General features: G+C 40.7%; 2 protein-coding genes across 3 annotated transcripts in view; both read left to right on the top strand.

The window, feature by feature from the left end:
• Positions 1–260: 260 nt before the first annotated feature.
• Positions 261–11,975, top strand: LOC122564727 (ganglioside GM2 activator-like). The gene is made up of 4 exons (XM_087998550.1): positions 261–536; positions 3,037–3,198; positions 4,658–4,840; positions 9,883–11,975. The coding sequence occupies exons 1-4, from the start codon at positions 426–428 to the stop codon at positions 10,036–10,038; spliced, it is 612 nt and encodes a 203-aa protein (XP_087854676.1). The 5' UTR covers positions 261–425; the 3' UTR covers positions 10,039–11,975.
• Positions 11,976–14,958: 2,983 nt separating this feature from the next.
• wdr31 (WD repeat domain 31) overlaps positions 14,959–23,547 on the top strand; it is a 44,528-nt gene continuing 35,939 nt past the window's right edge. For both annotated transcript variants that reach the window (XM_043719862.2, XM_043719859.2), the window contains exons 1-2: positions 14,959–15,390; positions 15,864–16,008. In XM_043719862.2, the coding sequence (XP_043575797.2) occupies positions 15,962–16,008 (47 nt within the window). In that variant the 5' untranslated portion in view covers positions 14,959–15,390; positions 15,864–15,961. The remainder of the gene's footprint in view (positions 15,391–15,863; positions 16,009–23,547) is intronic.

The following is a 23,547-nucleotide window of genomic DNA, read 5'->3' as shown; positions in this document are numbered from 1 at the left end:
ACATTTGATGGATCAGACGCCTTCCTTCTGTGCTGTTCTATCCATTGATACTTCTGATGTACAGTAGCTACACCTGCACAGAATGGTCCAGCTGAGGTCAAACTAGTGCTTTGTCCATTTTTGAAGTGTAGCCCTCCAGCCCACAGAGGGCGAAGGAGTGTATCTGTACTGGAACTTGATGCAGAAGGTATACATCCTGCTGCTCACTTTATGATCCTTGTTTGTGGTTATTTGCAATTGTCATCTGACTTGACTGGGCAGGCAGTCTGGATGTTTCAGTCAGCTATTAATGTCAGTGTTTGCACAGACCCATTCACACGGTGTCTGCAGACGTGTTCTTGGCTTTTCTTTCACTTTTAGTGATAGAATTACTCTTTCACTTTCTGCATTTCTTCCCCAGGAATCTCTACACACGGAACAGTGCAATGAAGGTTATGTTTGTATTCCTCGTTTATTTAGGATGTGCCTCTGCATATCAAGTGGATAATGGGGACACATTCTACTACCGGATGTTACACTATAAGAAGCTGCAGCCGGTAGGTCTCTTTATGTTTCTGTGATCTAGTACAGTTGCTGCAAATTGCTGTTTTAAGGACAGCTTACATTTATGTAGCATCTATATATAATAAAATGTCCCAAGACATTTATCAGATGCAATTTTACACTGTGCCATGTGAGATATTAGGGCGGATTGAGGATCTGAAACCTGAATACAGGCTGAGGTAACTAGTTGTTGTCAGGAACAACTACTTAATCCCCTTCACTGTTTGATCACACAGCATTGCCCTTTGATGTGAAGGGCAGTGTTTGTCACTGGCCACCCGGGTGTTTTCCTATCTTCCTGGTGGTGGCAATTGAATAAAGATTCGTGCACTTTGTGTCTTTCACTGTGTCTCACACCTGCGCACACACACACCATGGGTGCTGGGGAAAAAATAAGCACTACCGCGGTTAGGCGGTAGTGTGGGGGTTAAAAAAAATAAACAGGATATTCTCAGACTCAGCTAATTGCTTTTGTGGTGTTCATTGTGTTCTACAGTTCATTCCATGAGATGTACATTTGAGGACAATCAACTGAGCACAAATTGATGATTCAATGCCATGCTATATTTTAAATATACAATAATAAAAACATATTGGAACTTAAAAAAAAAACAGGATATTATCACACAGCATTGCCCTTTGATGTGAAGGGCACAGCTTGTCACTGGCCACTTGGGTGTTTTTCTATCTTCCTGGTGGTGGAAATTGAATAAAGATTCGTGCACCTTGTGTCTTTCACAAAAAAAGGAAAAAAAAACAACCACTTAATAGATGCTCTTAATAACTTCGGTGTCAATAAATTGGTTTCTTGATGCAAATAACATGACAAAATGGCTTCAAGGCTGCAAATTGACAATTCTGTTAAAGCTGCATAAAATAGCTTTTAAGTTACTAACTGCTAATTCTGCTATAGCTGCATAATTGACTAACCACAGTCTGCTTCAAATAGAGACTAGCAGACAATGCTCCCTTTACAACATAGAAATAATTGGATGAGATAAGACATTACCGACCATCCTAACTGACCTTCAGATGCAGGTGCAAAGTGTCTGTTAATGAGATAAGGGTAGTCTGAGTGTTGGAAAACAAAATTGGTTGCCAGGAAATATCATTGGACTGAGTAACTGTCAAATAAAGCAGTATCATGTATTGATTGGTAATTGTGTGAATGTACTATGCAATCATGGTCTGTACCCTTCCTTAAGAAAAGTATAAAAATGTCTTTGTATTAAGCCATGTGCGCAGCTCCTCTGAGGATCATGGATATGTATAACCTCTGTGTTTCTGGATGATCTGTGCCCGGCTGTATGAAGAAATAAAGAATGAAGTCTTAAAGAGCCAGACTGATTATGAGTGCTTATTGACCGATCATAGAACAGAGAGATCTTCCCCCAGGGGTCAAGATCTTCAGGATGACTGAAAGCTCAGTTAAAGATACAAGTTTTCAAGTGCGCCACGAAGCTGGAGAATAGGCAAATAGGTTTAGGAAGAGAATTATGGAGTGATTAAAATCAGGAAAGCTCATGAGTCCAGAATGAGAGCAGCACAAAGATCTGGGAAGGTTGCAGGAGGTTACAGAGATAGGGAGGGGGGAGGCCATGGAGGGTTTCAAAATCTGGGATGAGGATTTTAACACTGAGGCACTGTCAGATTATTAACCAATCATAGAATCCCTATAGAATGAAAGCAGGCCAGTCAGCCCATCGAGTCCACGGTATCTCGAGAGAGAGCTTACCATATAGACTCATGCCGGTCTTCCTGCATTTCCCATGGCTAACCCACTTAGCCTGAACATCTTTGGACTGTGGGTGGAAACTGGAGCACCTGGAGGAAACCCACGCAGAGACGGGGAGAATGTGCAAACTCCACACAGACAATTGCCCGAGGGTGGTCTTGAACCTGGGTTCCTGGCATTGAAAGGCAACAGTGCTAAGCACTGAGCCACCGTGTCATCCTGTATAAGTCTGCAAGCACAGAGGAGATATGTGAATTGGATTTTGTATTGTCCACTAGCTAGCATAATCTGGAAGTCATGTAGTCTGCACTGAGAGAAGGGTGGTGCCAAGGAAATCCTGAACTGTCAAAGGGTCAGTATGAAGGGAGCCCAGCACTGTCACAGACAAAACTTAACAGATCTCTGCACTGTCAGAGAACTATTAATTGATTGTTGCGCTGTCAGGGTCAATGCCACGGGAGCCTGGTGCTGTCAGAAGGTCAGTACTGAGGCAACTTTGAACCTAGGAAGGACCACAGCTGAGCGTGCACCATAATCAGAGGGATGGCACAGGGAGTGAGAACTGTCAGAGACAGTAACCCTTCTCATGACTCAGAGGTCTGGCATTGAAGTCCAAGATAGTGCTAATAAACTGGAAACTGTGGTTCAGATAAGAGAATGACTGAACGTGCCCCTTGACATCCTTTGCAGTGATTAAGTTCAAAGGTGACAGATATCTTTTTCCCTCTCACAGACTTGCACTATCTCCTCTTTTTCAGATTCTAAGTCAAGGTACCTTTTCCTGGGCTAATTGTGGGAGTGAGAAGGAACCTGCAGTCCTTAAGAGTCTTTCAATCCAACCAGATCCGATCTCTATTCCTGGGGATCTACAGGCCAGTGCTGCAGGTTTCACTGCTCTTAATCTTACAGCACCTTTGACGGTAAGAAACCTCACAACAGCTTTCTGTTTTCCCAGCAGAACCCTCATCAATGGCTTTCTTGCCTCTGACCCTTCATAATTCCAATGTTCTCCTCCCACCTCGCAACTTTTGTAAATTTGATTCAAATCTCTACTGTCCAACTTGGACTGAGTTCTGTCACCCAGAGATTTCTGAAATACATTGCCTCCCAATCCACCAACACCTTCATTTCTTCACCAACAAAATCAGAATTGCTGGAGAAAGTCAGCGGGTCTGGCAGCATCTGTGGAGAGAAAGCACAATCGGCATTTCAGGTCCAGTGACCCTTCTTCAGAAACATTAGCTCTGCTTTCTCTCCACAGATGCTGCCGGACCTGCTGAGTTTCTCTGGCAATTTCTGTTTTTGTTTCATGTTTCCAGCATTCGCAGTTTTACTTTCATTTTTCAAAGCCTTCCATGGCCTTGACATCCCTGGCCCCTGTCTACCCACCCAGCCTTACACCTCTCTGAGATATCTGTACTCCTCCAAATCTCACCTGTTTCCATCCTTTTTTTTAATACTTCAGTTACTGAATCCTTAACTCTGGAACTCCCTACCTAAGATTTTCATAGAATCATCTGGAAACTGTACAGAGTGGAAGCAGGCAGCTTGGCCTATGAAGTCCGAGCAGCATTCCGTCCAGACCAACCATCCTACCCTATCCCTATAACACTGCATTTCCCATGGCTAATCCAACTAGCATGCACACCCCTGGACATTATGGGGCAATTTAGCATGGCCAATCCACCTAACCTGCATATCTTTGGACTGTAGGAGGAAACCAGGGTCCTGGAGAAAACATAGACAGATACAGGGAGAATGTGCAAACTCCACACAGACAGTCTCAAAGCTGGAATCAATCCAGGTCCCTGACAAGGTAGATGTAAAATCTGCGTGAGTAGAGTTGAAGGACCGCAAAGGAAAAACAACCCAATGGCAGTTAGACATAGGCTCCTAACGATAGTCAGAATATGGGGAAGAAAATTAGTCAGGAAATAGAAAAGGCACGTAAAATAAAAGGTTTTCTGTAAAAAAAAACTCTTAGTATGTTTTTGAGCATCCATTCTAATATCTCATCAAAAATTCATGAAATATTGACAGCAAAAAAAAGAGGCCATTTGGTCCATTATGTTTGTAGCAGCAGAAAAATGAGCCAGCCTCCCTCATCCCACTTTTCTGCACTTGCTTAATTTTAGCACTTGAGGTACCTATCAAGGTTGCTTTTAAATGGCTTGAAGGATTCTGCCTCTACTACCTATTTGAGGCTCTAAGTGTTGGACCCCTACCACCTTCTGAATGAAAGATTTCTTTCCTCATCTCCCCTTGACTTTTTCTACCAATCACAAAAGTTGTTTGGTGTCAAATTTGGTAACCACTGTCCTTGAAATGTTTTACATGTTAAAGGGTGTTACATAAGTGCAAATTGCTGTTGTTTGATAGGTGAACGTAACACTGGAAAAGGAAGTTGCTGGAGTTTGGGTGAAAATTCCGTGTGTTGATGAAATTGGAAGTTGTGTTTATGGCGATGTCTGCCGACTACTGGACTTAGTGATTCCACCTGGACAAGACTGCCCAGAGCCACTATATACATATGGACTCCCATGTCACTGTCCTTTCAAAGCGGTAAGAGTCCTCACAAATTTAACAAAGTAGACAGTAATACAACTCCTGGCATGAGCATTACATGTACAAGAAGCCATATCCTCAACAAGGCTGCTGTTGCTACACAATTTGAGGGATTAGGGATTGGAAACACTGGCTACATTTAAAGTTGATAAGTCACCAAGAAAGACCAAGGGTAATGTGAATGGAATTTGGGGAGGCACTAGCAGTAATTTTGCAACCCTATCCAGACACAAAGGTGGTGCTAGAGGACTGGATAATTGCAAATGTTGCTTCAAAAGGAATGCAAAGGTAAACCCAGCAAATACAGGTCACTCAGTCTAATCTTGATAAAGTGAAAACATCTAAAAAACATTAATCTGGAAAACAATACCAGTTCACTTGTGCAACTGTGAATTAAGTAAGGAAACCCAGCGTAGATGTTAAAGGCAAATTGTGTTTAACAAATTTGATTGACTTTTATTTAACGAGGCAAGAAGTGAATGAGGGCAATGCAATTTAAGTGGTTCACAAGGAGTTTTCGATAAAGCGCCACCTGTCAGAGTTTCAGCAAAATTGAAGCCCATGGAATTACAAGGACACCGGCAACATGAGCATGATGTTGGCTGAGTGACAGAAAACAGCAACTGGTAATGAACAGTTATTCAGGTGAGAGAAATGTGTACATATTACAATTCTCCAAAGGTTTGTATTAGACTGCTGTTTTTCCCAATCAACATGCATGACCTAGGTGCTGGTATTTCTGGCACAGTTTCAATATTGGCGGATGACACAAAACTTGGAAAATATTGTGAATTGCGAGGCGGATAGGCTGATGGAGTATGAATTAGAAGGAGGAACGTGGAGTGGAAATAGACAATAGGTGCAGGAGTAGGCCATTCTGCCCTTCGAGCCTGCACCACCATTCGTTATGATCATGGCTGATCATCCTTAATCAGTATCCTGTTCCTGCCTTATCTCCATTACCCTTGATTCCACTATCCTTGAGAGCTCTATCCAACTCTTTCTTAAACAAATCCAGAGACTGGGCCTCCACTGCCTTCTGGGGCAAAGCATTCCACACACCCACCACTCTCTGGGTGAAGAAGTTTCTCCTCATCTCTGTCCTAAATGGTCTACCCCGTATTTTTAAGCTGTGTCCTCTGGTTCGGGACTCACCCATCAGCGGAAACATGTTTCCTGCCTCCAGAGTGTCCATTCCTTTAATAATCTTTTATGTCTCAATCAGATCCCCTCTCAGTCTTCTAAACTCAAGGGTATACAAGCCAAGTCGCTCCAATCTTTCAACATAAGATAGTCCCGCCATTCCAGGAATTGACCTCGTGAACCTATGCTGCACTCCCTCAATAGCCAGAATGTCTTTCCTCAAATTTGGAGACCAGAACTGCACACAATATTCCAGGTGCGGTCTCACCAGCGCCCTGTATAGCTGCAGAAGAACCTCTTTGCTTCTATACTCAATCCCTCTTGTTATGAAGGCCAGCATGCTATTAGCCTTCTTCACTATTTGCTGTACCTGCAAGGATATGATTCAAAACGAGTGCAGGAGTAAAGAGAGAGCTGATGGTATGTATGCACACATCATTGGAGATGGCTGTGTAGATACAGAATATGGTTAATAGGTATAATGACAAGAAGATGAAGATTGAGGGGTGACTTGACAGAAGTGTATAAGATTCTGAGTGGTTTTGATATAGCAAATATGGAAGGGATTTTTTTTCCTGAGTTGTGAAACTTTGGAACTCTCTGTCATTGAATATTTTTAAGACAGCAGGGTTACAGAGAGATGGCAAGGTGGAGTTCAGAACACAAAACATATCAACTATGATCTCATTGAATGGTGAAACAAACTTAAGGGGTGAAATGGCCTACTTCTGCTCCACATTTGTAGTTTGTACTTAAAAAGAATAGCTTTTCAGAATAGGGTCGAAAAACGTGCTCCTGGAAAAAGCGCAGCATCCAAGAAGCAGGAGAGTCAACGATTCAAGCATAAGCCCCTCATCAGGAATGTGGAGTGGGAAAAGGACTGAGAGATAAATGGGTGAGAGTGGGGCTGGGTGGAGGGTAGGGGAGGTAGGTGGGATGGCAATAGGTGGATGCAGGTGGGAGGTGATCATGATCGGTCTTAAGGGTGGGTGGAGTGGATAGGTGGGAAGGAGGATGGATAGGTAGGTCAGGTCAAGAGGGCGCTGCAGTGTTGAAGGGCTTTCCACCCCCCAGGTCATCATCTCTGTCCTGAAGCTCTTCAACCATATCCTGAAGAGGTTCCGCTACTACAGCCATGTCTCCCAACCATCCAACTCAGCACCACCCTCTTGACCTGACCTCCCTGTCCACCCTTCTTCCCACCTATCCACTCCACCCTCCCTAAAGACCGATCATAATCACCTCCCATGTGCATGCATCGATCGCCATCCCACCTCCCTTCCCTTCCCCTCCATATTCCTGATAAAGAGCTTATGCTCAAAATGTCGACTCTTCTGCTCCTCCAATGCTGCCTGACCTGCTGTGCTTTTCCAGTGCGACTCTTTTCGACTCTGACTCTCCAGCATCTGCAGTCCTCACTTTCTCCTTATTGTATCCAGGCACAGTTAGGGATATCTCAAATCACCTCTTTTACCTGGATGAGGAAAAATCAGCAAGTCTCCAATCCTGATCATTTATCTATAAACCTTCCCAGAAGATTGAGAGAGGCAAGGGATGAGATAGCAAAAGCTCTGGCATTAATTTTCAAATCCTCTCTGGTCACACATAAGGTGCCACAAGACTGGAGGACTGCTAACAAATGTCCCATTATTAAAAGAAGGGAGAAAGGGATAGACCAGGAAATGACAGGCCAGCTAGTCTAATGGTGGGGGAAATTATTGGAAATAATTCTGAGTGACAGACTAAACCTGCACTTGGAGAGATGCAGATTAATCAGGAATAGTCAAGATGGGATTTGTTAAGGAAAGGTTGTGTTTAACAAATTTGATTGAAATTTTTTGAGGAGTTAACTAGGAGTTAAGTATTTGATGTGGTCTATGTGGACTTTAGTAAGGCTTTTGATTAGGTCACTCTTGGCAGACTGGTCAAGTAAAGTAAGAGCCCATAGGATCCAAAGCGAATTGGCATATTGGATCCAAAATTGGCCAAGAGACAAGAAACAAAGGTCATAGTGGAGAGATTTTTCTGGAAGTCTGTTTCCAGTGGGGTTCCACAGTGCTCAGTGCTGGAGCCCTTCCTGTTTTTGGTGTATGTTAATGATTTGGGTAAAACAAAGAAGTTTACGGATGACAGAAAATTAGTTGGATGTTAAATATTGAGGAGGATAGCAGGAGGATATCAAGGGACTGGTCAGCTAGGCAGAGCTATGGCAAACGGAACTCTACATGGAAATCTGTGAAGTAATACACTTGGGGAAGGTTAATAAGGGAAGGAAATACACTATGAATGGTAGGACCCTGGAAAGTACTGCAGATCAGTACTGCATATCCACAAATCTCTTTAACAGGATAGCTAGATAAGGTTATCCTTGGAGTAGCAAAGGTTGACAGTGAACCAGTTAGAGATGTTTTAAGATTACGAGAGACACCGGGTGGATGGAAGGCTCTTTCTTCTAATAGGATAAAACGCATAAGTGTAAGGCAACTGGCAGAAGGATAAGCGGAAAGTCACTGAGGATGCTGAAGTGTGGAACACTCTGACTGAAAAGGTGGTTTGAGTTAGAAATTCTTGTAACATTTAAGTGGAATTTAGATATTCACTTGCATTGTCAAAGCCTCCAGAGCTATTGGCCATGAGCTGGAAAATAGGATTAGTGTAGTCAGATCTTTGTTGACTGGTATGGACACAACCAGCCAAATAACATCCAGCTGGTATTAGTTTCCAAGATTTTCTTGGACCCTATGTTAACAAACACCAGCTCTCCTTCGGGTTGTGTATTGCCACCTTTACTTTTCATTTGCTAAAGGAATGATGTCGGTCAGAATACAATGGCATAACAATTGCAGTATGTTAGTGTTACAGTACTTGTGGGTGTCAGTTGGGAAGAACAAGGTAAATATAGGGACTTGATGGAGACCTTTGTCAAATGGAGCAATAATAATCTCTTAAAGCACAAGCTAGACAAAAGGACTGGCTGTAGAATTTTAAAGCTGGCTAATGATATTGTTCCTGTGAAGATTCATGATGAGGATATTAAAATAGTTAATCACTCCCAAGCATCTAACTGTCAAAGTGGATGTTAGATTGAATGGGAGGAAACATTGCACAGGTATAATGGTGAAGAGTCATAAACAGTCATACTATCAGAGCAAACTGAAACCTTTCTGAGTTGATCATAAGTAATGAAACTCTTTTATACGGCTGTGGTTCCGCATGCTTTCCTATTGAAGGCGTTGCCTGGGGAGATGTTTAGGAAAGTGGATTCTAAGGGTACAGAGGCAGGGAAGGATATTTCATCTTCTTGATGAAATCTTTCCAAGGAGTTTGACAAAGTGTCATGAACAATGAGAATGATCCTGGTCATTGGTTGCACTTAGGGAAAAGACTACAATCTCTGAGGCAAGACAAATTGGCTGCTGAATTCATCTGTCGCCTTCTCTATAAGCGCTTTTAACAGGAGCTGAAGGATAGACAAGAATATGTACTCAGAGTGGACTAGCTGATAATTTGAACACATAATTTAATTAAAAGTTAGATGATCCACTTGTCTATCTTTTAATCTTATTACTACAGTATTTACTTCCGTAACATTTTAATGAACAATGTATACAAAATGAATTTTTAAGTAGAACTTTCTGTGTGGATAATACAGTGAGAATGAAGTGTTGGTTGCACATCAACAAAGGGCACTTGGATAAGATCATGCACATGGAACTTCAGTAACATAATCTCTCGGGTGTGGAGGGGAGACGTTGGTCAGGAAAGCAAGTAGAATATTACGATAAAAGCAATCAGTTAATCTCTCCAAGTCAAAACTTGTGGCTTCAATAGATGGATAAATGTTTCCTGTTTAAATGCCTGTCTCACAAAACTACTCTCTTTTGTTTGGCACTCAGGGTGAGTACTCTCTGCCAAACACTTACTTCGACCTCCCTCCTGTTGCGCTGCCGCCTTGGATGGCCAGTGGGAATTACAAAGCTATGGGCATTCTTACCAGAAACAATCAGGAGCTGGCTTGTCTCAAGGGCACCTTCTCTCTCAAGACACAGTGATCAAATCAAACTATTCACCTCCTATTCCAGAAGTTGAACTTCTCGGATGCAGAATCAGAAATTGCTTTCTATGTCTACGCTAACATCAATAATGCGTGCTCAGTATTTTTTCTTCTCTCTAAAATCAAAAGCTGTTTTGAAGCAGTAAACAATTTGTTTCAGTTCTACATTGAATCAAGAATTGTCTCTGTTAACCTCATATTCTGTGGTCATGAACTGGACCTACGATACTTGCTTCTGCTTTTCTAAGTGTAGATCGTGGTTACGGGTCATTCGACTATCAGGTACAAATGACACCGGTACAAATGTATTGTCACAGTGTACTATTTATCCGAGCTATAAACAGAGAGCTAAGTGAAACCATAAGAAACAGGAACAAGAGTAGGTCATTTGGCCCTGCACACCTGTTCCGCTGTTCAGTGGGATCATGGCTGATCCAACATTCCTCATTTCCGCTTTCCTACTTCATCCTCTTAACTCTTGATTCCCCTATTGATTAAGAATCTATCTTGTATGATCATACAGATAATGAAAGAGGCCTTTTGGCCCAGCATTCCTGTGCTGTTTTTTGAAAGAGTTTTCCAAATACCCTGTCTTTTCCCCACATTTCTCACCCTTATATATTCATTCAATTCCCCTTTGAATCTGTTTCCACCACTTGCACAGTTTGCAGGTTAAAAAAATCCCCCCTAATTCTTTTCCTGATTATCTAATATCTGTTTACCAAGTTTCCTTCCAATGGGAACAGTTTTCCTTATCACAGGACGGTTACAGCACAGGAAGCAGCCATTTGGCCCATTGCATTCATGCTGGCTCTCTGCAGCTCATCTATTGCCACTCCCTACCTTTACCTGAGGCCCTGCATATGTTTCTCTCTATGATAATTATTTAATTAGCGATTGAAAGCCATGATTGAGCTTTCTTCCATCACCCTCAGTCAGTGCATTCCAGACCCTAGACAATTGCTGCCTTGTCACAGCACGCAGGATGTACTTATCAGACCAACTGCATGATGCAGGTTATTTTTGGTGGATGCTTAAATAATTAAACACTGCTGAATGTGCTGGGTTATTCATGTGATCGAGGCTGACTTGTACACATTTTCTCTATGATTCATGTTAAATGAAACACGAGCAGAATTCTAGGAGAATAGGGATTCACCTTATAAAGGGGCATTTATTATCTGTGCCTGGCAGACCTCTGTTTTGGGGGGAAAAGCAAATAGAGCCATTTGGCATGGAAACAGACCCTTCAGTCCAACTTCCTGCGCTTGGCCCATATCCCTTCAAACCTTTTTTATTCATGTATTGATCTAAATGGCTTTTAAACATTGTAACTGTACCCGCATCTACCACTTCCTTTGGAAGTTCATTTCACTCACAAATTACTCTTTTTAAAAAAAAAATGCCCCTCATGTCTTTTTAAAAATCTTTCTCCTCTCACATTAAAAATATGTCCCTTAGTCTTGAAATCCCCCACTCTATGGAAAAGACACTTATCATTCACCTTATCTAGACCCCTCATTATTTTATAAACTTCTCTAAAGTCACCTCTTAACCTCCTAAGCTCCCACCCAATCCAGCATCTCCTTATAACTCAAATCCTCCATTTCTAGCAATATCCTGGTAAATCTCTTCTGAACCTTCTCCAGCTTAAAATATTCTTCTTATAACAGGGAGACCAGAACTAGAGACGGTATTCAATTTTTATTCCAATCACTTGCCATTTCAGGACATAACAATGGGTATCAAAATGCACAATGTTGCATTTTGTTTATGAGGAAATGCTAAATAGTTTTCCTCATTAACTTCTTGAGTGGGTGTTCGAATCTGGACTTGAAGCAGTGTTTTTGTTTGCAAAATTTAATGTGAAATTTGTATGAAATTACGAAATAAACATGCTCTGTTTTCGAAAAATAAAAGTCACATCTGCCTTTGTGAGATTTCCAAATTATTTATTCAATACATAGTATCTTTCAATTTCTGGCTAAGCACAAAATAAAGGTTAACACTCTCATGCAATGCTGATGGAAGTGTGCACTGTCTGCCAAGATGTTAAACTGAGGCTCTATATACTCAGAGAGCTAATAGATTCCATGTCATTCAAGGAGAATAGCAAGGAAGTCTGTTTATTAATAAAAAATGCTGTGAATACTCAGCAGGTCTGGCGACTTGTGGATAAAAAGAAACATTGGAAATATTTCCAATCATTGATCTTTTATCAGTGCAATTGGTGAGTGTTCTCACTACCAGCACCAAAACTCAACCTTAGTTTGCCAAGCAGCATTTTTCTAAGAACACGTGATGACAAAAATTTTGATGCAAAGTCACTGACATGAAAAGTTAACTCCATTCTTCTCTCCACAGGTCTCCACTAGACCTTCTAAAATTTTGTGTTTTTACTCAGGAATTTCAGCATCCGTGGTGTTGTCTTTTTGTATTAAGAGTTTTCCCTGGTTTCTCGGTCAATATTCATTAGAGGCAGATTATGTGGTCATCCTTTCATTTGCTTCCTTGCTTACTGAAGTCACAATAGTCACTAAACTTCAAAAAAAAAGTTGGCCGTGAAGTACTTTGTGATGCCTTGAAGTTGTGAAAGATGCTTCAGATTATAAATAACTTGCATTTCTATTAGACAGAGTGGAAGATTCAGGAGAAGGACTTGCAGATACAGGATTTTAACATGGATTGAATTCAACTTCCATCCCGATTCATGACATTAAAGCACAGCTTGGTCTATTCATCCAAAGTCCAAAATGGCTACCATATGTTCTCCATTCCTGGCACATGCATTTTCTTTTATTCTTTCATTCTTCAATGATATTTAATGCACATCCTTAATTGCCCTTGAGAAGGCTTTGGTGAGCTACTTTTTGGAAGGTTCAACTATGTTCCTTTAACAAATTGACTCATGGAACATGTTACAAAAAAGGACAAGAATGAGGTAAAGTCAGATCTCATCCTACTAAGACCTCACATTTAAATCTGAGATTTTGAAAGATTCTCCAATACTTTATGGGAAGTGGAATTTCTCCTTTGCCATTTCATTATCTTCAAAGTAGTTTTAAACATTTATAATCATTAGCTTCAGTCTTAGGAACAGACTGATAATTTATCCACATGATAGTAAATGGCTACTTAGTTTCTTCGGTCTATCTCAACTAATCATGCCCACCCGCCTATTATCCCCTTCCATCATCTCACTATCACATAGAAACAGAAATTATTCCAATTTAGAATAACTGGACAATTCACCAACCTCACAAATGAGCTTGCATCAGAGTTGATAGATTTGGGAATCACACTAGCCTTTAAGCACCTCACAGCTTGAAAGGTTCTCCTACTCCAGAAATTTGTTCAGCTGTCTTCAGACAGACAGCAAGGGATCCACATTCCTATGCATTTTTAAAGTCTGTTCAAAAGGAATGTGTCTCTGTGAAGTACTTCTTAATTAGACTTTATGTTTTATGTTAATACTTGCTACTGAGTCCAAATAGACAATCCCACTGGACAAATTCCTTTCATCTGTCAGTGTGGAAACAAGTTATATTTTGTCCAAGTTTTGTATCTTGATTAAAACTAACTCCAACTAATTTTCCAGCACTGATCAGTGTTAAGGCCTAAGATAGTGTGTCACTTCAGCCATTCTCTCTACTTCACCCCAAGTTTCATTATCCCTCACTATGTGAGGTGACTAAAATTGAACGCAATGCCCCAGTCTGGCCATTTGAAGATTCCCCAAGTGCACAGTTTAACATCGTACACAAGAGAAAGACATTGTGAAAATATTTTTGCTTTTGAGTGGAGTCAGTCATTAGTTAGTACACAGTAAATGGGTTATTTGAGGTGCAGTCAAATGTTTTTAAGCACAGAGAATGTGGGGTCATACAATTCATCATACGTAAGATTTAATTTTCCCCTCATAATTAATGGATAATGCAGCCAACTTGCACTCTGACAAATAAGGCTAGGATGAGCAGAACAGATACTGTGGATCTCCCTGCTCTCTACTGAACAGTATTGTAGGAGTACCTTCACCACTGCCACCTTAAGAACATCTAGGAGTAAAGCAACAAATAATAGCCTCGACATCAGTAGGGTAATTAAGGGTCAGAAGGTGTTTGTGAAGTCATAAGATGATCACTAAAATGGAGTGTGACTTACCACAGAGAAGAAAAAGTGATTTTTGGTATTGACATGCTGAGCACAGGAGCTGACAGACAGGACAGACATAATGGGAGTGTAGCAGTTGGTACAGCTAGCTGTTGCTTTGCAAATGAGACAAAACCTGTGGGAGATATGAACCAAGAAGGCTATGTGAAAGAAACATTTCTTGATGTCTAAGGCAGTGGAACCATGTAATTCATATGTAACCACAGCGACAGGATGAGAGATGAGGTGAAAGAGTCACATTGTTGACTTAACACACCATTAAAATGGTACTGTCCACCAAGGGAAGAATCTGATACCAAGAAAGCTTCCCAAGGAATCCAGTCACATTGCCTAGGTGTTGTTTTCCTGGCTAATTTGGATAACCATGATCCACTGATGAAAAGGGGACCCCAAGAAATCCAGGGTGTACATTCGGGGGATGTGGAATTACAAACAATGTTGATAAAATCCATTGCATCCATTCACTGTTGCATTTGAAATTCTGCACACAATTACCTCATCATATATTAATTTTGCTTGCAGGGTAAAATGCTTCGTGACGCTTATCTCTATAAAATTGTCTTATGGTTGGAATATGTAAAACAACTTTGAAAAATTATTTTATGTCTTTATAAGAACTGTTCCTAGTTGATTACTGCAACACGAAACACCTTCCCTTCGTACCTCACTCCCTCGGGACGGTGTAGGAGGGGTTAGATTGACGGACCGGAAGTGGAGGCGTGGGACAGGTTAGAGGGAGGGACCTCCTTGGATACCGGAGAGGCGTTGCCAGGTACAACCCATAGGGAGGGTAGTGAGGAGCAAAGACAAAGTCGGATGCAACAAAGAGGAATGTATAGAGGATTGAGTATGTAGAGCTAGCAGGAATGGGAATGAATAAACTCTGTCCGAGAAACACAAAGCTAGAACAATGTGTGCAGACAATAAGCAATCAATCTTAGACAGCTCTGTGAAGGTAAGAACCCTGCAGGTTACTGACATAGAAACAACTGGGCATACACCTCAACGTAAGGTCATTATAAAGCTTCACCTTAGTTCATCCATCCAGAGAGATAACCCAAAGCCTCAGCAGATGGAAGGCGATGCTGATCTCCATATAAAAGAAGATTTGTGTTGATATCAAACAGAGGACAGAGTGTTGGCAGCATTCTCCTGTCGATCAGATAAAGTGCTCAGAGACGTAAGTTAGGGCTATTTTCGGTTCAAATTCCATGATATAAGCATACCAAAGATGTTGCAAAGTGTTGTAATTACAACTTTGCAAAACCTTGTCTGGATTTGTAACATTGCCTAGATTTTGTTTTTCTGGCTAATTTGAATAAATGTGGTTCACTGGTGGACAACCTTAACATACAAAGCATTGCCCACAGTATTGCATATGATGCCAATCTCTAAAACATTTTAATGGAATTATGTAACTAGAAGTTATGGGATGGCACATTGTATCCAATCTTTTTGATATTTTCTATGAATCTAATTAAAGTATACTTTGTGCTTTTTTCTGCAAAATATTTATCAAAAATCTTGGCAGTTGGTACCACCCCAGCTTGCTTCAAGTGACACTTTAAAATATACATTTAATTCATGAATTTAATTTATGCATTTGCAACTTCAATATTGTTATTGCACTATTTGTATTTCCTTTCTTCTTAGGCTCTGGCTTAAAAGCACTGAGAATTACATCTTACATCATGCTGGCCAGCAAGCTGTTTACCGGACTGTCAGATCCTTCCAGTTAATGCTTTGTTGCCATGGGGAAACTGCAGAGTAAGCAGAAACGCAACATATCCCGATACAGGTATGATATATTTGTGCAGCACCTGATCGAAGGTGGTAATAACAGACACAATTAATGAATCTATCATCACACTGAGGTTTGCTCTATCTAAATATTCAAAGTAGATCTTTTTATTATTTAGTCTTAAGATTTAGGTGACACATTATTTATACCGACCCCAAATTGATCTGAGGGGATTAAGAGTCTACTGCCCACTGTGGGGAGTAGAATCTCACAATGGCCACACATGCTCAAGGTGGAAGCTTTGTCACAATTTGACAGATTTCAAAGGATGTTCAAGCACCAAGCCTCATTTTTTGAGTTTGATTTCACCACTTGCCATGGTGGTATTTAAACTCAGCTTCTTTGGCCTTACAGCCTGATTACCACAAGGCTATGACTGCTGTCCTTACTAATTGCATAAAATGAATCTTTAACTTAAAAGTTAAATCTCTTTGAGATAATGTCTTCTCTAGCCTTATATTTAAGTACTCCTTGACTTTCTTATTAAATAAAGAAAAGTCAAAATTCTAAATTTATATTAGTGTTTTCTTTTAGAGTAGGCTATTTAACCCATCTAATCAGCACCACTGCTTTTCTCTACATGAGCCACTTAGTTTGATCCCACTTCCTTGCTCTTCTTTATATCTTTTCAAGTTACCAACTAATTTCCTTGAATGAGATTTATGGATTCTGCCTGAATAGCACTTTAAGTCAGACAGATTCACAAGTAATTACATGTTGTGCATAGAACAATTTTCAACCCTTATACCCACTTTGTTTTTGATTGTAAACTTGTAGTCTCTTATTGATGGCCGTCATTGTAATTATCCTTCATAACCTTGAAGAGTTCTGTGAGATCTCCCCTTAACCTTAGTTGAAGTGGAAAAAGCTGTCATTTCTCAAGTTTGTATTCATGGCTAGCAACACTTGTCACTTGCAGCATCCCAGTGAATCTGAACCTTTTCAACTGCCTTTATATTCTTTCTACAGTGGAGTTCGAATCAGTGTACACATGGTTTCAATTTTAGCAGAACTAAGGTTTTGTACAAGTTGCATATTACTCCTATGTTCATTATGTTCTCTCAGAATGTGGGTGTCACTGCTCTGACCAATATTTATTACCTGCCCACAATTGCCTTTCAAAAGCTGGTGATGAACTGCCTTCTTGAACCAATTGCAAGTATGGTAATGTGTTATAACTATTTGGCTTGGTAGGCTATTTCAGAAGACAGTAAAGAATCAACTACATTCTTGTGGCTCTGGAGTGGTAATAATCTGGAACTCAGTACCTGCATGCATTTTTTTAAAACCAGAGGTAGATACAGGAAGAAGAAAATGTACAAGGGAAGATGGATGTGGATGGACTCAAAAGGAGTGTTAAGAGGTAGCTTTACCGTGATTGTTACATTGGGAGTGGCTATACCATGTGAGATGACAAAATCAAGGAGTGGCCAGGAAAAGAGGAAGAAAGGATTAAGAAAAAGGGCAGTGAAAACAGAGATGGAAGAGCATGATGCTATATATGTTGATAATGAGAGTCTGGGTTACTTTAAAAATTATTTGACACCAAAATCCAAGTAACCACAAAAAGCTCAGCCTGATGAATGCTCAATCATAGAAATCATATAACCCCTATTGTGTGGAAATTGGTCATTTGGACCAACAAGTCCACCCAGATCCATTTCCCTACCCCATTACTCTACATTTTCTCCTGACTAATGCACCAAACTTACTCATCCATGAACAGTATGGGCAATTTAGCATGGCTAGTTCATCTAACCTGCACATCTTTGGACTGTGGGAGGAAACTGGAGAACCCAGAGGAAATCTATGCAGACAAGAGGAAAATGTGCAGGCTCCACACAGACAGTCGCCCAAGGCTGGAATCAGACCCAGGTCCCTGATGCTGTGAGGCAGCATGTGCTAACCACTGAGCCACCATGCCACCCAAATACAAAATGAAACAAAGGAGTGGAATTTGTGTAATGTATTCTACGTTGTACTGAGTCATCATTACTATATAATGGCCAGACACTGAACACTTATTTATACCAGTAAACAAATTTCATTTACTATCAGTGTGACATTTCATAGTTTAAGCTCATTTCACAGTGTGCAATTTCTGAACTATAAAAACTAGATTAAGCAATGTCATTGCATTTTAACTACAGGTCCCTACTGCTGGTAAATTTGGGCCTGTAGCCATTGGAAACTGGATTATCACTGCCAGATTGAGATGTCAGCTGAGCCAATTGGGAAAACTGTCCTTTACCACTGATACAGAAGTTCACATGTTGAAGCTTCAAGCCCATGTATTTCACCACCTAATGTAGGTGCAAATTTCCACTCTAGAGCTGCACATTTTTTTAATATAGAATCTGTGGAATCACTGTAGAAGCAGGCCATTTAGCCCATCAAGTCCACACCAACCCTCTGAAGAGCATCCTATCCTGTTCCCCATCCCCATCCCTATCCCTGTTTCCCTGCATTTCCCATGGCTAACCCACCTAGTCTGCATTCCCTGGATTCTACAGACAATTTAACATGGTTAATCCATCTAATCTGCACAATCTTTGGACTGTGGAAGGAAACCAGAGCACTCAGAGGAAACCCACACAGGCACAGGGAAAACATGCAAAATCCATGCAGACAGTCGCCTGAGACTGGAATTGAACCTGGTCCCATGCCCTCTGTATGCCAGCTCCATGTAAACTCATTCCACCAGACATCCACCACATTCCCCAACCGATATCTGTGCCAACTTGTACTGCCATGCCACTCACTAGCCACTCACTCCATATTCACTATGAGCAGATCGCTAAAGCCATGTGATGAAGAAAAATCTTTTAACAATCTCGTAGAGCTCTCACCCACACACACTTAGTCCAGCAAAAACAACAAACAGATGAGGAATTAAGTTCTGGGGTTGAATGCCCAGGATCATAATTCCCAGTCCACTGCCAAGATGGGTTGATCAGATCAATTTTGACATTATTGAGGAGTCGAGTAACTTACTGCTGCTAACTCTAACATATCCCATCAGTGCTCAGATTCCTTACGTTTCTGGCAAACAAGAAAAGAGACAGTGATCACGAGTGATAAACTGAATGTAGAAAGCCACTCCCCTGCCCCCCCCCAATCACCATCTCCTTTTCTAGCAGCCCCATCCCATGAGCCAAAAAGTCACTTACTTTTCCACACATCCTGGTCTTTCGTGTGCCTAAGCAGCCAACTCTTGTCGGTTCTTTGGACATTAACAACTTCCTGATATCTCAGCATTTAAGAAATAATCTGCATTTTAGTTTTCCCTACCAAAGTAGAAAACGTCACATGATTTACACATTATATCCAGTCTGTCATGTCCTGCCCAATCACTTAGCCTGTCTGAATCCCCTTGAAGCCTCTTTGCATCCTCCTCAACACTCACATTCCTGAACTTGTTTCATCAGCAAACTTGGAAACATTACATTTACATCATGTGGTTGGAGACACAAAAATAATTCTGGTTATTAGAGGTCAGTTATCTCAGCTACTGGAAATTTTATCAGGAGATCACAGGGTTTTAAAAAAAAATCAACCAGTTTAGAGTTGTTATTACACACCTGGAACAGGTAGGACTTCAATCTGGATCTCCTGGCCCAAAGGTAGGGACACTGCTATGGTGCAACAAGAATCCCTACAGACCTTCAGGGTAGGGTACTGGACCAACCATCTTCAGCTGCTTTGTCAATTACTTTTCCATCATAAGGTCAGAAGTGGGAGATCTGCTGATAATAGCACAAGGCACAACACCAGACTCCTCAGATACTGAAACAGGGTTAATTCTATTTAAATACAGGAAAACCAGGACACCATTTAGGCTTGGGCAAATACGTGGACAGGAACATTCTCACCGTGCAAATATCAGGTCATAACCATCTCCAGTAAGAAATAATCCAACCATTGCCTCTAGGCGTTAACTGTATTGCAGAATCCCCCATTATCAACATCTTGGGGTTACCATTGACCAGAGACTAAACTGCATATAAATACTGTAGCTTCAGTAAAAAGTCTGAGAGTAGGAATTCTGTGATGAGTAACTCACCACCTGATTCCTCAAATCATGTCCACCATGCAGAGTGTATAAGCCAGCAGTGTGATAGAATGCTCTTCACTTACTTGGATGAATGCAGTTCCAACAACACTCAAGGAGCTTAGTGTTCTCCAGGACAAAGCAGCAGGCTTGGTTTTCATCCTATCTAATAGCTTCAACATTTACTCCCACCATCACCAGCACATGGTAGTAGCAGTGTGCACCGTCTTCAAGATGCACAGCGACCGGGGTCAAAGATTATTTTTTCAAGGGCTACATTTTGATTTTTGGAGGCTACTTTTTTCATTTTCATTAACTCATTCATGAGGTGATGCATGTTCCTAGCTACATTACTTTCTGTATTTATGCTGACATATTGGAAATTTCAATCTACACAGAAGCAGTTAGAAGAATTTTTTAAAAACTTAATAATCATCACCACTCCTTTAGACTTAAAGCCATATCACAAATAAAGAATTAATTTCAACATAACATTATTTAGATTGGCATGAGATAACGGGCATAAGTTAGCAACAAATGCTTTTTGAAAAAGCAAGTACTAAACTTCTATACAGAAAAATCCATTACTGTAAGGACGTTTTCTGCAGGCTGGTAAGGTCACAGCTAAAAGACTGCATATTTTTCTCCAGCACTGTAGCTGTACATCAAGTAATTCACAGTATGAGATACATTGAAATGTGGTAATACAATGTATTTTTTTATGAAAGAAAGCTATTCAATATTAAGTTATTCAACAGATGGCATTAATTATAATAGTCATGTCCATTCCTTTATTGAAAGGTTTAAAACTGCTTTCCCCAACATTTGCTGCTGTTCCCACCCTTCATCTTTCTGCTCCTCACCTCTCACCTTTTCTGATCCTCCCTTACTGTTCCTGTTTACTGTTCCTCTCCCTGACCTCTTTGCAACTCCTGACTTCTGTTTTGCAGTCCTTCCCCCAACCCCCTCCACTTGTGTTGCTCCTCCACCTCAACAGGCTGTCTTCCCACATCCCCTTTGGCAGAATGGAGTTGCTGACTCACTTTGCCCATAGCCCCACCCTCACCCTCTGCTCGCACTACCTCCAGCCTCAGTGGCCCACCTCCTTTGGCTTCCCAATCTGCTTGCTCAAACCAAGTTTCCACTGATCCTGTGTGCTTCAACCCTCGTTTCTCGGTGTTTTGGCTCGGCTTGCTCGAGCCTCACTGCCTCCAGCCACGTTCTTCATGTTCACTTGCTCCAGCCACCCTTCTGTTATCATCTCGTAGGGTTTGGCTGGGATTCCAGAGACCAAATGGAAGTAGGGAGCACGTGATGTTTATCTCAATTAACGGGAAGATTTAATCACTTTGTTAGAGCTTTGTTTTTGTCTGATTTGAAATAAAACTCTGACAAGAAAACTATCTGCTTGGACTGCCCTACCAAACTTTAACCTCTATCGTCTTCCCATGTAACAAGGATAGTTGCTGTTTCTAAGTCAAAGGGATATAGACAGGTTAAGTGAGTGGGTAAAAACTTGACAGGTGGAATATAATGTGGGAAAATGTGAGGTTATGAAATTTGGCAGGAAGAGTAGAGGAGCTGAATATTAGTCAAATGGTGAAAGACTGCAGAAAACTGCAGCACAGAGGGATTTGGAAATCTTCAACTGTAAATCACAAAAAAACTAGCATCCAAGTTCAGCAGGTATTAGGGAAGGCAAATGGAATGGAGTATAAATTAGGGGGGATTTGCTAAAACTGTACAATGCTCTAAACAGACCACAGCTGGAATACTGTGAACAGTTTTATACTCCTTATCTAAGGAAAAGCGTATTGGCATTGGAAGCAGTCCAAAGAAGGTTCATCAGGCTGACCGCTGGAATGGTGGGACTGTCTCTTAGGAGAGGATGAGCCTGTATTTATTAGTATATAGAAGAAGGAGAGGTGGCCTTCTTGACATCTATAAGATTCGTATGGGACTTGACAGGGTAAATGTGACAAGGTTGTTTCCCCTTACGGGAGCATCCAGCACCACAGGCCATAATCTCAAAATAAGGGGTCAAACATTAAGACAAAGATGAGAAATTTCTCCTCTTCAAGAGTAGTCAATCTGTGGAATTCTTTATTGTAGAGAGTTCTCAAGGCTGATCATTAAGTGTATTCAAGGCTGAAAAAGATTTTTAATTAATAAGGGATTAAGGCTTACAGGGAAATGACAGGAAATGAAGTTGAGGATTATCAGAACTCCCATGACTCAGTGATGGAGCAGATTTGATGGACTGAATGGCCTACTACTACTCTTGTGTCTAATGGTCTATTTGACTGCAGCAAAGTATTAAGTTTAGACAGAAGTCTAGTTTTGACGGGAGCTAAGTGTGGTAAAAAAATTCCTTGAAAAACATTTAGTTCCAGCAGCATTCGTAACACTGGATGGAAAATGAAGTACACAAAGACAAGACAGCGGAGGTGCAGCTGATAGACAACCATACAAAAGAAGAAGTGCATTGTATTTGTCACCATGAAAGTTCAATAGAGTGATGTGTTGGCAGAATATTTCAGTTGTGAGGCATTAGATAGTGGATGCACATCTACAATGTGTGGAACAGGGTGGTTGAAATGCTAATTAGACTCTGAGGGTTGGAACAACGTTGAGGAACTTGAGAGTTCCACAGTTTCAGATTTGACATGATGACACTCTAAAATCTGTAATACAAGTAGTCATTCATTGATTCTGGTAATTTTACAACCATTTATTAGTACAATTGTATAAGTAGGCCATTGGTTGGAGAAAAATGTGCAGTTTATACTGGACTTGTGAAATAATTCGATTATTGTATTTGGAAAACCTGTGAATTTGCAATTACTCATTACACTGTTGCATTTCTTTAATGAAACTACTCCACTTAAGAAATTAGGAAGTATCATTGACATTAGGGAACAGAAATTTACATAACAAAACATTAAATAGTTAAAATTACAATTGCCCGTTTGTCTACCAAAAAGTTAAACATTTTGATTAAGAATACAGCAATAAAGGAAGAACACAATAAGTTTGCAACAGAGATAAGTGACAAATGTGAGATTTGTAAGAAGCACTGAAAGATACAGTCACACCATTTAGTAAATCTACTTTTATCAAGGGATTTCAATGAGAAAATGGGTAATGTGAGATGAAGGAAAACACATTTTTAAATTTGCATTTTGTAGATATGGCCACTATAGAGTCATAGAGATGTACAGAACGGAAACAGACCCTTCGGTTCAACTCATCCATGCTGACCAGATATCCTAACCTAATCTAGTCCCATTTGCTTGCACTTGGCTCATATCCTTCTAAAACCTTCCTATTCATATACTAATCCAGATATCTTTTAAATGCTGTAATTGTACCAGCTTCCACCACTTCCTGTAGCAGCTCATTCCGCGCACACACCACCCTCTGCGAGAAAACGTTGCCCCTTAGGTCCTTTTTAAATTTTTCCCCTCTCACCCTAAACCTAAGCC

The sequence above is a fragment of the Chiloscyllium plagiosum genome, unplaced genomic scaffold (assembly GCF_037043375.1).
Source record: "Chiloscyllium plagiosum isolate Xiang-an unplaced genomic scaffold, Cpla_swu_hap1 HiC_scaffold_21, whole genome shotgun sequence".
Lineage (NCBI taxonomy): Eukaryota > Metazoa > Chordata > Chondrichthyes > Orectolobiformes > Hemiscylliidae > Chiloscyllium > Chiloscyllium plagiosum.
This window is presented reverse-complemented; position numbering and strand designations above follow the sequence as displayed.